Consider the following 15,512-nt stretch of genomic DNA (forward strand, 5'->3'; position numbering starts at 1 on the left):
AAAAAAAAGTTGAAAAATTTTCTATGATAAAAAAAGTTTAAAATAGTTCAATTTTTTTTTCAAAACAATTATTATAACAAAATGAGGGGGGGCAAAAATTTAGGGGGAGGAGTATTAGAGCCCTTGGAGGTTTGATCATTGATGACGAAGGGCTGTCGTATCATTGTTTGTAATGTATACGACTTTGTTAGTTTCTACTTTGTGCATACTCCAATACTAAAAATATTTTATATCCTAAATTCAATTAGTTCTATTTGAAATCAAATAAAATTGTTTATTTAAACTGTCTTCGCTTTTTTGTACTTTGATCATTTGACTTGTGAAGGTGTAATATATGCTAATCAAATTCTGACAGAAATTTTGATACCTGTCTCTAAGTAGTTCAATGACCCAAATTGGATTGTTCAATCTTTAGTTCACAAATAAGGGTATGCAGTCAATATTTAGTGCCCAAGTATGGCGTGCTCTCTGTTGTATTGCCCCTATCACTACTTGAGTAAAAATTGTATATGACCTTTAGGCATAACATTTAAGGTCATGTGTTATTAGGCATATCACATGTGCGACATAAAATAGTGCATTACACTGAAAAGATACAAAATCGTAGGTTCTCTTAGGTTCATCATCATCAACATTTATTTTATACGAAATATAATTTAAACAAAAACTAAAACAAGCAAAAAAGAAAGTAAAATCAATTCCTCTAAAGCATATCAAGGTTCAACACCAACTCTCTGATTAGGCGCTTATATCTTGTTGTAAATTTGAAAAAGTATTTACCCCCCACTTACCTGTTCATTATTAGGAGCACAATAGCTGAATCTGGCCTCTCACCAGCAAAAACCTTTAGGCCTGATCCATACTGTCGGACATCTACTCTTCTGGAACCAGGAAGAACAAACTTAGAAACGTGAGCCATTGCGTAGAACATCGGCTGTCGATAAAATTCATCTTTTGTTTTATCGACAATAATAGGAGAATCTACAAAGTTCTCAGCCCAGTTTGGGCCACCGCGCCTGTCAAGAGCAACATTCCAGTCTGTCCATCCACGAACCCAGTGGTTCAAATCCTGCAAGAGGAAAGAAGAGAAATTACATTTATTATGTATTAACTGTGAAATTTCCAGTAAACTACTGTTATGCACTTTCCTAGCCCCACCTATTTTTCAAGGCCCTATAAATGTTTATGTACTGTATAAATTTTTCCATATATATATATATTTATATATATATATATATATATATATATATATATATATATATATATATATATATATATATATATATATATATATATATATATATATATATATATATATATATATATATATATATATATATATATATATATATATATATATATATATATATATATAAATATATATATATATATATACGAACCCAGTGGTTCAAATCCTGCAAGAGGAAAGAAGAGAAATGACATTTATTATGTATTAACTGTGAAATTTCCAGTAAACTACTGTTATGCACTTTCCTAGCCCCACCTATTTTTCAAGGCCCTATAAATGTTTATTTACTGTATTAATTTTTTCATATATATATATATATATATATATATATATATATATATATATATATATATATATATATATATATATATATATATATATATATATATATATATATATATATATATATATATATATATATATATATATATATATATATATATATATATATATATATATACATATATACAAAACTGGTGTTTAGGGCTCCTATTCTTAAATTTACAAGGACAGCGAAAATGAAATCTGATGGCTTAAAATGGTTAAGCGTAAACTTAAACAACCATATATATCTTTTAACGAGGAAAATTGGGGATTCGGATTTTGACATAAAGGAAGTTGATGTGCCGTTATGCAGTTTCTGGTAATAGCAGGTGAAAACTTAAAAAAGTCAAAGAAGAAAATGCTAACTGCTACGTGATTGATTCTTCTATGTGAAAACGTAAGCCAATAAAAAGAGCAAATTGTTTTTAGTCAACTGACTGTTTGGTAATTAGTCCTTCTGTTTTTCTATTAGGACTATGTTTGAATTTTTTTTACAAAAAGTTTGCACAAGCAGCGGCAGCTTTCATGACAATATGGGGATTTAAAAATGTTTTGAGTAGTAAGAATCCGCATATTAAATAGAAAAATTGCCCACTTCATTGAAGCACTGTATTTAGCTAAACACTTAAATTAAAAACTGACTCGAAAATATTATGATTTGACACTGACAAACCTGAGGGTAATCTTTGTTGGCTTTTGTTTTGTAATTTTAAAATTGCCATTTACTTTTGTTTTTCGTTTTATTTATCTATTATTTTTGTTGTTATAAATTGTTTCAGCAGCAGTAGAACAGTAGTAGGTGCAGTGATACTAACAAATGTTAAAAGACTGCATCCCAAGATTGAGATAAAATTTTAAATTTTAATTTCGGGAGAAAATGATTGAAAAAATTATCACTATACAAGTTTAATTTTGTATATTTCCTATACTTTTTATATTACTGGGTTCTCATTTGGTGTCCTTAGAAAAATCGTCGAAAAATTTTAATTTCTGGATGTTTTTCCCCGTACAGTTTATATCTCTGAGTTAAGTTAGAAATACGCATGTTTAAATTGTTTATTACGCATGCCACTATGCCCTGGCTTGGTTTTCGGCGGGTAAAAATTAGTGCTAGACGGCTGTTCGCCATTTTATTTCCATAGTGTTTGTGTGTTTTCCCCTCTTCTTCTCATCTCTCATTCTTCTCTTTTTATTTCATTCTCATCTTTTCTTATCCTTTTTTCTGGATTCCCAGCCATAGATAGAACCGTCAGCCCCAGAAACACAGGAAATTTAATTTTCTGTTTTTAGATATATGAAAGCCATTTGGCATAATTTTATTTGGTTTTGATCAATCATAGCAACGATTAACCTGGATTACCACATTACTTTCTTAAAAACGGAATTTTTATAAGTAAAAAATAATAAAATAAAACAGGTGAAATAAAAGACAGCAAGCAAGATTTAGTAGTATCAAAGCAGATTAATAGAAAAAATTACTCCAGAACCATTACACGAAAGAAAAATACTTAGAATAATCTACACTTGTTTGTGAATTACTTCAGAACTCATAAAAATGGTCACTTTGGTTGTACAGTAAAAAAATTATATCAACTGGAACTTCATTCCAGGAAGTATTTCCCGGAATAGTAATTCACTTTTCCAAAGTGAAATTGGAAAAGTCCCAATTTCGTTTCCAGGAATCGAGACTGAAATTGTAGAGACTGGAAATTATAGGAACTTCTAATAAAAAATATAGGAACTGGCCAACAAGATTTACAAGCATTTCCAAACTGAATACAAATATAACCGGTTGGTGGGACCATTTGGGCAAAATTAACCCAATCGGCTTACTCATGCTAATCGGTTTAACCATTTGCTTTTGAGCTAAAGTAAAATTCTAAGCCCATTTGATTGGAAAAAATTGGCTAATGAAGTTTCACCAATTAACTACATTGGATAAAACAATATTTTATATATTTACATATAACACACAAATGAATATAAAAAGTGACACCGCGGAGTAGTGAAAAATATGAAAGAACAAACTAACAACACTATCATTATTAAGAAAGCAAACAAAAACAAATTTAACCAGTATCACGATGGAAAACCAAATCAGGTGTCAGTGACAAATACAACAATTATTAGTAATCGTCATCGTATTGGATGCCACATTGGCCAGTCACGCGCAACCATCAATAATACCATAACGAGATACAGTATTTCTATGTTTGAAAGGGCCGGTTAGATACATCAGATATTTACAATATCTAAGGTAACCACTTCTAAGTCTCCGTAGATCTTTTTTCCTTAGTAGATGATGGAATCCAGATAGGAAATTTACTGCTGGAGAACAGAAACTATTGTAAAGCCAAGCTATACTCTTGTGGTTATAACCTCCTCTTTTTACAGATATCTTACCATATGAAACACGAATATTTTTTGATGCATTAGGAACCAACTGTCAGCAGGCTTAAGAAATTGACCGGAAAAATGATTTTCTAAACCCTTTGATTTTATCCGAACAAAGTAATGATATCGAAACAAGATTTAGTGGAGAAATTCTACTATTAAAGCGCAGAAACTTACACTTTTCCATATTTAAACATAGTCTATTGTCACTAAGAAGAGACAAAAATTTATGGATATTCTGTGCCAATCCTCGACGAGAAAAACTAAATAAATGGACATCATTAGCATAGGCAATATAGCTGAAACCAGTATCACGAAAAAATATAGAACGAGACATATGCTTCAGACAAGCAGCCATGGCATATTTAAGTATACAAGGAGATAAAGGAGGCTCTTTTCCTAAAGGAGACCTTGGACGGTCAATCATTTTGATCAAATTCTTGCGTCAATCGATTGACTCAAGCATGATTGACCGTCTAAGAACCTATGTGGCACTTGATTCAAGCGTTGAGAGCGATTGATAGACATTTTGAATGACTCAGTAATTTCGACTAAAAGCGGTGTGTTACATTAGATTTGGTCGAGATTGAAGGGCTGATTGAAGGGTCGATTGAAGGTTGATTAAAGTACACGTCAATCAATTGATGGAAAATTTTGATCATAACGATTGACTGTCTAGGGCCTACTTAAAAGCTACCAGATCGGAAATATGTGACAGACACTTAATACGCACATAAGAAATCTCATACCAATATCGCAATATAGAAATAACTGAATATAGAATAAAAATATAGAATAACCAGTTGAGCTTCAACTGGAATTATTTATTATAATTTTTTCCATTAATTAATGTATTGAAATTAGTTATTTAATCATTAATATTGTTCCAAAGTGACTTTGGTCGGATATATAAACTTCAATATACAAAATTACAGATAGATAAATTGACATATTTATTCAATTAGTTTTATTTGTACTAAATTATTTCACCCTTTGATTCTGGGTGATAGGTAGGTTCAATGTCATTCTGACTAAACAATAAAAATGAAAATCATTACTGATATACACAATCAAACTTCTGTCAAATTCATTGTTAGGACCCTATTATGTGTTTATGTATTTTTTCGACACATTTTAGTTTAAACCCTTTTATTGGTCTCGATTGTTTTACCTTCTTTTCAATTTACTTCAATTTTCTACTTCTTTTTTTCTTCAAAATACAAATCCAGCCCATTGGAACTTGTGAAAGATAGTTTTTCAAAATAAGCATCAAATTCTACCAAGGGGCAAAAGCCTTAATCGGGAGACATAACACACTTTGTCTGTATAAAACTAGGATAGCACCTCTTAAACCAAATTGTACGACACTATTATTCATAAAGCATACCGTAAAATAGCTTACCGTAATAATATCTTGAAAATAGCTTTCTCCCCGCTCCCAGGATCCAAGTGTAACCTTTTCTGGATTCAACGGATTCGCTCCTTAATAAAAGAAAAGGAGACTAAACTTTCGTACTAAGACCTATATTTTATGAAACAAGGGGAGGGGGCTCTTAAATTACTTCCATGTAGTAGCTGTATATCTTTATATGAATGTATGATTCGCGCTTATAGGTATAAACTTGTATACTTGTACAAATATGTTGAGCAAAAATAAAAAGTGTTTATAGTTAGAAATTTTCTACAACAAAATACTTAATACTTTAGCGTTAGGTAGCAGCTTCCCTCCGTTTGAAGGGTAAATTTATCTGAATATATCGTAATAAAAAAATTCTTAAATATATTATTCAGATATCAGAAGATATCCGAACATTCAGTATTAAGTATTTTAGAAATGTAGTACACCAAACCTACTGATTTTACTTTATCATTATTATTATTACTAAGTTTTTTATTTCCTGTTTATGAAGAAGTTCAGTTGACTTATCAACTGAAAAGTGGTATAACAAAATAGATATATAGATAGATAGATAGGTTTATTTTCCATATATCAGTAAAATAATTACATAACAATCTAAAAAACCCCACAAAGGCTCCATGGCCTGTAGGAGGGGGATTATGAAGATATCAAATAAACATTAAACATTTAAACGCTTAAGATTTAAACAATATAGACATAACATTAATATTTAAACATATAGACATAAACATTTGAACTTTTAACATGTGAAGCATTGGCTTCATAAAAAAAAAAAAAAAAAAAAAAAAAAAAAAAAACAAGCACGGTTCACTAAATAAACTTTATCAAACTACGGTGAATCACAACATCTAAAAAAAAAATTTAAAAAAATAAATAAAAAAAAAATGAAAAAACTATTGGCAGCAGGAAAAAGTAAAGAAAATTAATCACATGAAAACAAATATTTTTTACTAGTCTTTTGAAGGTGCCAAACGAGTGGCATTCTCGAGCCGAATCGGGAAGGGTGTTCCATGTCAAATGACACGCAACAAGAGGATTAAAATCGGATCTTATTGTTGGTGTATGGGGAATTTGGATATTTAGAGAACTATGGAGTTGATAATTTGACCGATCAGATACAAAAGAAGACGTAAATCTAAGGGACCTAGGAATATCACCATGGAGCTGAAGAAAAGCGAAAGACGCACAGGAAAGAATATACAGTTTTTTAATATCAAGTAACGGTTTAGTTGCCGAACGATTTACATCCTGGATAAGATTTATAGCTTTATCACAAATATTCGAAAGCGGTTTGAGAAAAGAAGGGAAAGTAGACATCCATATGAATGAACAATAAGAAACATAAGAATGAATTAAGCTATGAAATAGAATTCTTAGAATTGGTCCTGGAAAGATATGCTTTAGTTTTCTTAGAATACCGAGGTTTCTGCATACCTTCATTTTAATCAAATCAATATGGTGTTTGAAAGATAAATTTACATCTAGGAGGATACCTAGGAAACGGACATGGCCATCTTTTGGTCTACTAATAAAGCCTTTGGATATATGAATTTCAGATAATTGAGGGCAAACCTGGGATATACGAGAAAAAACTAAAAAAGTAGTTTTAGAAACATTTAAGGCAAGAAACTTAGCATCAAACCAAATTGAAACTCTCTCAAAAAGGTCCACTAACTTTGTACGAACCTCATCCTCTGTTCTCCCAGAAGTAATAAGGGTGGAATCATCGGCAAAAGTAACAAGAGAATCCGAGGTATGCAAACTATAATTATGGGTAAGGGAGACTGTTGGATGACATAGACGACAGCAATAAAGAGGAATTTTATTTCTAACTGCAAAAATTAGGTCATTTATATACATTAAAAACAGTAATGGCTCTAAAATTGACCCTTGAGGGACCCCCTGGTCAACACTTGATGGTGAGCGAAAAAATGGATCAACAGAAATTATTCTACCAGACAAGGAAGACTTGAACCAATAATACGCACTACCTCTTACGCCAAAATGAGAAAGTTTAAATAGAACACTGTGGGTTAAAGAATCAAAGGTTTTACGAACATCCAAAAGCAAAGCAACAGAAATCAAAAGGGAGTCCATGGCAGAGTGACGATAATTCAGTAGAACCGCACAAGCATGCTCAGTAGAATGATTCGCTCTAAAACCAAATTGAAAATCGTAAAAAACATCTTTAGAAGCAAGAAAATGATTAAGACGAGAAAGCATCGCCTTCTCAAATATTTTGCTAAGTACAGACAACAAAGAAATTGGCCGATAGTTGGCTGGATATTTTCGTGCCCCCCCCCCCCTTATATAATATGATGACTCGAGCACGCTTGAGACTACTCGGGAAAATACCATGCTGAAAGGAGAGGTTAAAAAGTTTTGTTGAGGGATAAATAATGGAAGGAAGTATGAACTTAATTACTTTAGTAGGAATATTATCAGGGCCAGACGACGAACAATTTTTCAATCCCATAACAATTTTAGCAATTTCTTTCTCCGTCACTGGTTCCAAAAACATTGACTTCATACAAGGTGGCCCAAGATAAGACCTGAAGTTGAATCCTGACGGAGAAGAACCAACAGCCGAAGCGGTCCTTTTACCAATATTCGCAAAATATGAAGTAAATGCATCTTGAACATTCAGTTCACCTTCGATGATTTTGCCATCAAGATCCAAAAAAGAAGGGGCTGATGGAGAATGAAAAGAGGGCCTAAGCACAGAATTCATAACCTGCCAAGTTTTCGTATATCTTTACCACAATCTGCAAAACAATTAAAATAATACTGGGACTTGGCCTTTCGACAAACAGAATTATAAATATTCCTATAAATTTTAAATCGCTGAAAGCAGATAGCTTTCATTGAAGGGCTAGCAGACTTAAAGGCCCTCCAGAGATCATTTTTTCTCCTACAACTCCTAAGGAGACCAGGGGTCATCCAAGGATTTAGAGGAAAAGTATTCTTAGACTTACGATTAGAAGGAGAAACAGAACAAATATCAAGAACAGCATCTTTAATATAGTCATAAAAAGTATCAAATAAATTACAAAAGTCAGAATCACTCTCAAAACCACCCCAAGAAATTTCTGCAAAAAAAGAAGCATCAATTCCACTTCACCAAACCTAAAAGGCCTCTTACCAGACTCACAAGTCCTCTCAATAGTCAGTTTATCAAAACAGTATCTACAGTAAACAGGGAAATGATCGGAAATGTCACTCACTAAAACACAATTTTGGATCAAGGTAGCCGTACAGAAAATATTGTCTATCAGAGATGACGTACTCTCGGTTATGCGAGATGGGATACATACAGAAGGTAAAGTACCTGCGGCAAGCATGGACGACAGAAAATCCAAAGATACGGAAGACTTTATATCCATCAAGTTTATATTAAAATCTCCCATAATAATCAATTCGGTCGACTGTTTTAGGATGGTATCCAGTAGATCATTAAGTGTGTGTAGAAACAGTGGAATAGAGCCACTAGGAGAACGATATATAATACGTACCAACAATTAAGTCCTTACCTCCACATTTAATATCTACGAAAAGTGACTCAAAGACACCTTCGATATTTCTGGATAATTCCATTCTAAGAGAATATGGGAGATTATTAGAAATATACAAAGCAAGACCACTCTTGGCCATCTTTTGTCGATTCAGTCGTTCCATTTTATAACCTTGCAAATCCAAAAGCATATCATTTTTAGAATCTAAAAAAGTCTCACATAAACCAACAATGTCAGGTAGCCCATCAGAAACAATCTGTTTTAGATGGTCAATTGAAGAACAAAGACCCTGAATATTCAACTGGAGCACTGAAAAATATCCATCCCACTTGACAGCCTTCCTCAGACTAGAAACATATTTACTTATTACTGCGTGGTTCATTGTGGTCAAATCACTATTGACATGTCCAATAGAATTATTAATAATGCTCAAAACATCTAACAGGTTATTTTCAAGCTCAAAAAGTCGTCCTAAAACTGGGGGCGTTTCTAATTTTCCAGTAAAAAAATACAACAGATTTTAGATATGGAATTAAATCATAAAATATACATGCACACAAAAAAAAAAAAAAAAAAAAAATTATATATATATATATATATATATATATATCTAAGCACAATCCGCGAATGATCGAATCTTTCGTATCATTGATTGACCAGATAAACCGGTACGTAACCGGTTGAAACCGGTACGTAATCTCACATTATTTACGTTTTTGTATGACTTCAAAGTTAATTAATATTCCCATGAAGCAAAAGAAACCACATCTATCAAACTCCTTCAGTACGTCATATATGGGTTGGTACAACGAGGGAAGGGGTTGAGGGTTTTTCGGGAGGTGTGGACTTCATTGAAAACAATAAAGATAGGAGAATTATGATTAAATAAGTATATTGGGCGTCAACAGCAAGGTTGAGAGACAGACTTGCAACCTCTCCAGGAGAAAAAAAGAACCACAACTGAAATGTTGACAGTTATCGACGCCCTATACGCCATCAAAGGCCCTGAAGAACCTTTATCGTTATGAGATTATCAAACCTCTCGCTTGATAGGGGGATCTACAACACGTATGCCTGACGATGATGTATCTAATGTAGGTTGCTCAGAGAAATTTTTTTTCAACTTTATCTTTGTTGTGTATTATATTAAACTTGGATGTGTTTAAAAAAAAAAAAACTGAGACGCGTAAAACTGCTCATATGGTTTGTACTGAAGCACTGGTATATTAAGCTTATACATTGCTTAGATATTATCTAAAGTTACTAGCAAAATAAACCGCATCTAAGTTAGTCTGCAGATATGTAACTGCTTTAGAACGGTATTTGCAAAAATTTTCTGGAAAGTTTTCTATTTTTCTATTTTTGGGAAATTTACAACCACATGTAACGAGAAATAGACTTTGAATACAAACATAAAAAAATATAATTTTAAACGCAACAGTATCAAACATTAACATAAGCTTACAATAAAAGTGGACAGTTTAAAAAAAAATTATGTTAAAAATTCAAAGGCAGCACTACTAAATAGTGAAATCTACTCGTAAAAACATAAGCAGCGTTGAAAAACAATAAAAATAAATGCAGTACTATTAAAAATTCAAAAGTACATGCAGTAAAACAGTAAACGGCTGGAAAACAATAAAAAAACAGTATTTTCAAAACACTGTAGGCTACTATCAAACATTAAAATACTATAAATAAAAGAAACTTGCAAACATTTTAAAAAACAGTATAGAAACGAAATTTTAACCCAGCACTATTAAATAGTGAAATCTAAATACAGTAAAATCCCTAAACATTAACAAAAAAAAACAGTAAATAGAAACTGAACTTTTGGACGGAGCATCAGAAAATCTTGGAAACCTTGCTATTTTGGGCTATACCACAGAAAAAAAAACACTCTCTTGTATTCTATTTATGAAATTATAAATTTATAATAAAATACATATCTACCCTCACAGGCTTCTGTCCCAAGAATAAAATAATCAGGAAATTGATCGTTAGTTAGATCCAGTACACCTGGTGGAATTATTGCATCAGTATACCAATGAACGCCAATACCATCTACATATTTTGCGGCAGAGGTGCCATTTAATACCTAAGAAACGGTTAAAATAAATAATTAAGATTTTTTGGTAGAAGCTATATCATAAAGTTGGAAAGAAAGATAAAAACTCACAGAAAAGCTTCGTAGTAGGAAAAGCTCGATTTTTTGTGATCTAAGCTAGGGCATTGAAAATTCAAATATTATCTTATCAGATATGCTCAGCTTGTAGGTTCAATTTCGCTGGTCCGTCTTTGAGGCATTTTCCCTCTTTCAAAAACACATCTAATTGTCTTACTTAAATCATATCAACTGACTTTGGATTAAAGGACCATCTAGACGGTCAATAATCTTGATCAAAAGATTCCGTCAATCAATTGGTTAAAGCATGATTGACCGTCTAGGAACCGATTGACTCATTCAAACTTAAAATCAATCACCATCAACGCTTGACTCAAGCATCAAACAGGTTCCTAGACGGTCAATCATGCTTTAACCAATTGATTGACGGAAACTTTTGATCAAAATGATTGACCGTCCAGGGTGTCCCTAAGGAGCGAACAGTGTCCACATGCAGCAAGCAAAGGCCTACAATTCAACGTTGATAATAGATGGATTCAGACATGAACGGGTTTTAAAAGGAATGGTATAAATTTATTAAGGCAGTGTTTTCATGCCTCTCTGTTATGGGTCGTTACTCCGCTGATTTATTTCCGGGTTACCGATTCTGATTTTTTTTTTTTTTGCAGAAAATTAAAAGCATAGAGATTACTTAATCTAGTGGCAAGAATATGTAACATTTTAGCAGGAATCTAACATTTAGCGAAACTCTTACAGGTGACTAGTTGTCATCAAGAATTTGTGGTTTGAGTAGTAATAAGGGAGTAAGAATTGGTTGGAGTTTTCAAATGAATGCATTGAAGCGAATTTTCGTATGCAAGATGCCTTGTACATTGACGGAGGATTTGAAGAATATTTATCAGCATTTGAAGTAGGTCAGCATTAGTAAGTAGTGGAATGTATACACAGTTAAAACGTAAGCAGCGTTGAAAAACAGTAAAAATAAACGCAGCGCTATTAAACATTCTAATCTACATGCTGTAATACAAAAATAGCTTTAAAAACAGTAAAAAAGGAACAAAATTTTCAAAACTCAGTAATATTAGATATTAAGATAGAGTATATACAATAAAATTAGGATTAATATAGGCCACGTGTCACTCTTTATGCAGTAGTAGGCCTAATAACCTTAACAGCCCTAATAAGTAGTGATGAAAAAATGACACTCATCGTTGACAATGACAATCATTTGTGATACTAGTGAGCAATTTCTCCATTACAAATACACTATTTTGATAAACCAAATACTCCATTATAAAAAGATGACTTCGACCTTATGAGGTGGATGGAGCCCATCCCAGGGATTATTAGTCCTACCAAGGGATGTTTGACTTAGCTCTATCAAGCTCTAGGCTTAGGGTCGGTTGATCTCACTATCCTCTACCTGAACCAGATTACACTGACAAGCATAGCACCTGACTCAGATACGTACTTATAATGCTTATCAATAATTATCAATAATAGTCAACTATCCCACTAATCAATAGCAAAAACTATTCAGCCCCGAAATTACTTATTCTATCCCCAAATCTCGGAGATTAGGTCTCGAGCCGTAGGAATATGACTTACAATTTCAGGCCATTTTGGCAAGGCTAATCTCTGATCATCCATAATCATGAGCTTTACATCGCTGTATCCCTGAGCTTCAAGAGTTGGCCCAAGATGGTCAGAAATCCAGTCTCTTTGTGATTCCGCTGTCCAGCCCATACAGTTGAAAGGGAAGTCAGGTATCATTCCATCTGCAGGCTCATTTTGTGCAGTTAAGCCCCAAAAATCGATACCATAGGACTTATAAGAATCCAAAAATCTATAAGAAAACAATCAGATTGATGCAAAATTAGATTGATACATATGGCGCATGGAATACTAAACTGCAACGACTAACTAACCAAGACCCAGTGAGCCGTCCTAGCTAAGTGGTTGGCGTCCTGGGTTGTGAATCCTTTGACCAAGGAGCACAGGTTTGATTTCGGGCGTGGCCAGTTATTTTGTTTGGAACGGGGGTCAGTGGCGTGACTTTGTAGGCTCAGCCAGAGTCGACGCAGCTCTAAATGGGCACCTCGAGAAATCTAGGGAAGGTAAGCAGGAAGCTTATGCCAGAACACAGGATGGCTGGCCCCTATCCCCCTATTGAACTTCCTGCCTGAAGGGCCTTGAAAAGAAGATCATCACCACCAGGTTTGGACCTTATTTTGAAGTTACGAAATAAGAAAAATAGCTTAACATAATCTTTACCAGCAAAAATATGAAGTTTTTATGTTGAAACTATTGTCAAGTTTCAAAATAGGCAATAAGAATACTTCAAGGAATCCGGTTTTGTATCTTTCAATGAAACTCAGTGGTTTATCGAAGATTTTGAGAAGGGAGGGAGAAATAAGGTCTGCTGAAACTTGAAAAAAAAACAAAGAAGTGAAAGGATTGCTGGTGTATTCAAACGGAGATCAGGAATGAAACCCTTAGAAGTGATTGTGAATCGCAAGTACATCATCAGGTAGTTTAAAGTTGAAGAAAAAGTTTTTTTTATTAACGTTGAACCAATTGGCTATAACAAATTTTCAATCACAATACACTGTAGAAATCTGGATAATTTTCTTAGCAAATGTGTTGGATCAAAATTGGTGTCCTGTAGCACAAAATAGCAAAAAGATAATTTCATCGTGGCGCTATCAGTAGCACCGCATGTATAGTGACGCCAGTAGTGCCAAGTGTATAAAAGTGCATGAATAGAAAACTCTGCCTTAGTATCGATCCCTACCCCACGTTTAACTGAGTTTATTCCAATTAATTTTAATTTATTCCAATACACGCCATTATTGTGCTTTTTTGAACACGGTTCAAACATCATGAATATCTAAACAAGCGAAAAAAGAATCCGATAAATCTTGCAGACCTGTAGAAGATTTGAAACTGACCAAACATATTGTTAGTTTATACTAAAAAATAACGTTTCTAAGAATTTTTTATCTTTAAAGGACACATTGCAACTTATTGAGCTCTGAAGCACAATAAGCAAATATTTAATTGCAATAAATTCAAATAGGTGCTTTTGAACGCAATTCAATACTTGGAATCGGTTATTGACCACTAATAATTACAAAATCATATTGAAATAAGCTTATTGAACGCAAGTTAATCATCTCCATGACTTTCCATCCAAAAGAATTGCCCATTGGCGGGGTATGCCAGCGCTATTTAATGCTAAAATACCATTTTTTTTTGTATCAAGATGGGAGACTATAATCCTTCGATTGATGGTTTCCAACAATGAAAATAGTGAGATTTGCATCTGAATTTGCCGCCATTCCCATCGCTACTTCCTAAAATCCTCACAATTTTGTCAATACCTCCAAATCTGTATCTTTTAATACTTTCTTTGTAATAATTATCAAATTGTTTGAACCAAACCGTTTCTTTGCAAACACGTCATTTTATTCCCGGTTACTAACGGACTGAATTTCGCTCTTTACTTGGATGCAGCAATATACAGTAAGCCTAATATAAAAAAAATATGAATATTATAAATTGAAGGGTTATAAATATATACATATTGTAAAATATATATAAATATATTTATGCTTTGAAATTAAAATAATGAAATGACAGTAAAGCACTAGAATTATCTCGAACGTTGAAAATTCGATAATAAAAGTAAAAAAAAGTGCAAAATATTGATCAATTTTCGAAACAGTGCTCTATCAAAGTTAAAACTGAACTTTACTCTTTACTATTCTCGAATGAGTTTTCTTTTAGGTTCTGAAAAATGTATATGTTGACTAAGAAACAATTATTATCAATAATTTATTAGTTGTCGCGCACTGCAAAATATAAATACAAATAATATCAAACTTACACAGTTCTGTCAAAAGATGGAAAATGTAAACAAAAGCAAAAAAAAAAAAAAAAAAAAGCAAAATCCCAGGCCTAGCAAGTCAGGGGAATATTCATTCACATTAAAATTTTGTATTTTACAGAATTTACTCTTTTCAACTGGTTTCTTTTTGGTTACCCGGTTAAACGCTGGGTGAGTGCAATAGGTATTCTGATTAAAATAATGCCGAAGACTACACTGCCTTTCCATAATAAAAACAACATATAAAACAGCAGGGAATTTACTTAAGAGCGGGGAACCGTTTTAACGTTAGGAATATTTCGGCTCTATAATTAAGAGCCCTCCTCAGCAAGCTACGTATATAAGTAAAACAAAACTTGCAATCAAATTGAATCTTTAAAACTAAAACTGAAAAATTAAAATAGTCCCAGAATCATATTCTGATAAAAGCTCTCCATCTCCGTAAAATTTCCGATTTTTATTTAACAAAAATTGGGACACCCAGCCAGGTGTGTAGCTTGAGTTTTGAGTTTAGTGGGGGGGGGGGATATATGTAATGTGCAGACAAAATTGTCCAGTGTGCTGACACATGAGCTAGGTTAAACGAAAAACGTATAGAT

General features: G+C 32.9%; 1 protein-coding gene across 1 annotated transcript in view; it reads right to left on the bottom strand.

Moving 5' to 3' along the window:
* The window catches only part of Gba1b (Glucocerebrosidase 1b), a 47,837-nt gene that overhangs the window by 5,625 nt on the left and 26,700 nt on the right, over positions 1 to 15,512 (bottom strand). Inside the window, exons 6-9 of the mRNA XM_089101854.1 lie at positions 12,633 to 12,870; positions 10,853 to 10,997; positions 5,370 to 5,449; positions 792 to 1,069 (exon numbers count right to left, since the gene is read on the bottom strand). Coding sequence (XP_088957980.1) covers positions 792 to 1,069; positions 5,370 to 5,449; positions 10,853 to 10,997; positions 12,633 to 12,870 — 741 coding nt within the window. The remainder of the gene's footprint in view (positions 1 to 791; positions 1,070 to 5,369; positions 5,450 to 10,852; positions 10,998 to 12,632; positions 12,871 to 15,512) is intronic.

The sequence above is a fragment of the Artemia sp. Qi Xiang Cuo genome, chromosome 15, assembly GCF_049724085.1.
Source record: "Artemia sp. Qi Xiang Cuo chromosome 15, ASM4972408v1, whole genome shotgun sequence".
Classification (NCBI taxonomy): Eukaryota; Metazoa; Arthropoda; class Branchiopoda; order Anostraca; family Artemiidae; genus Artemia; species Artemia sp. Qi Xiang Cuo.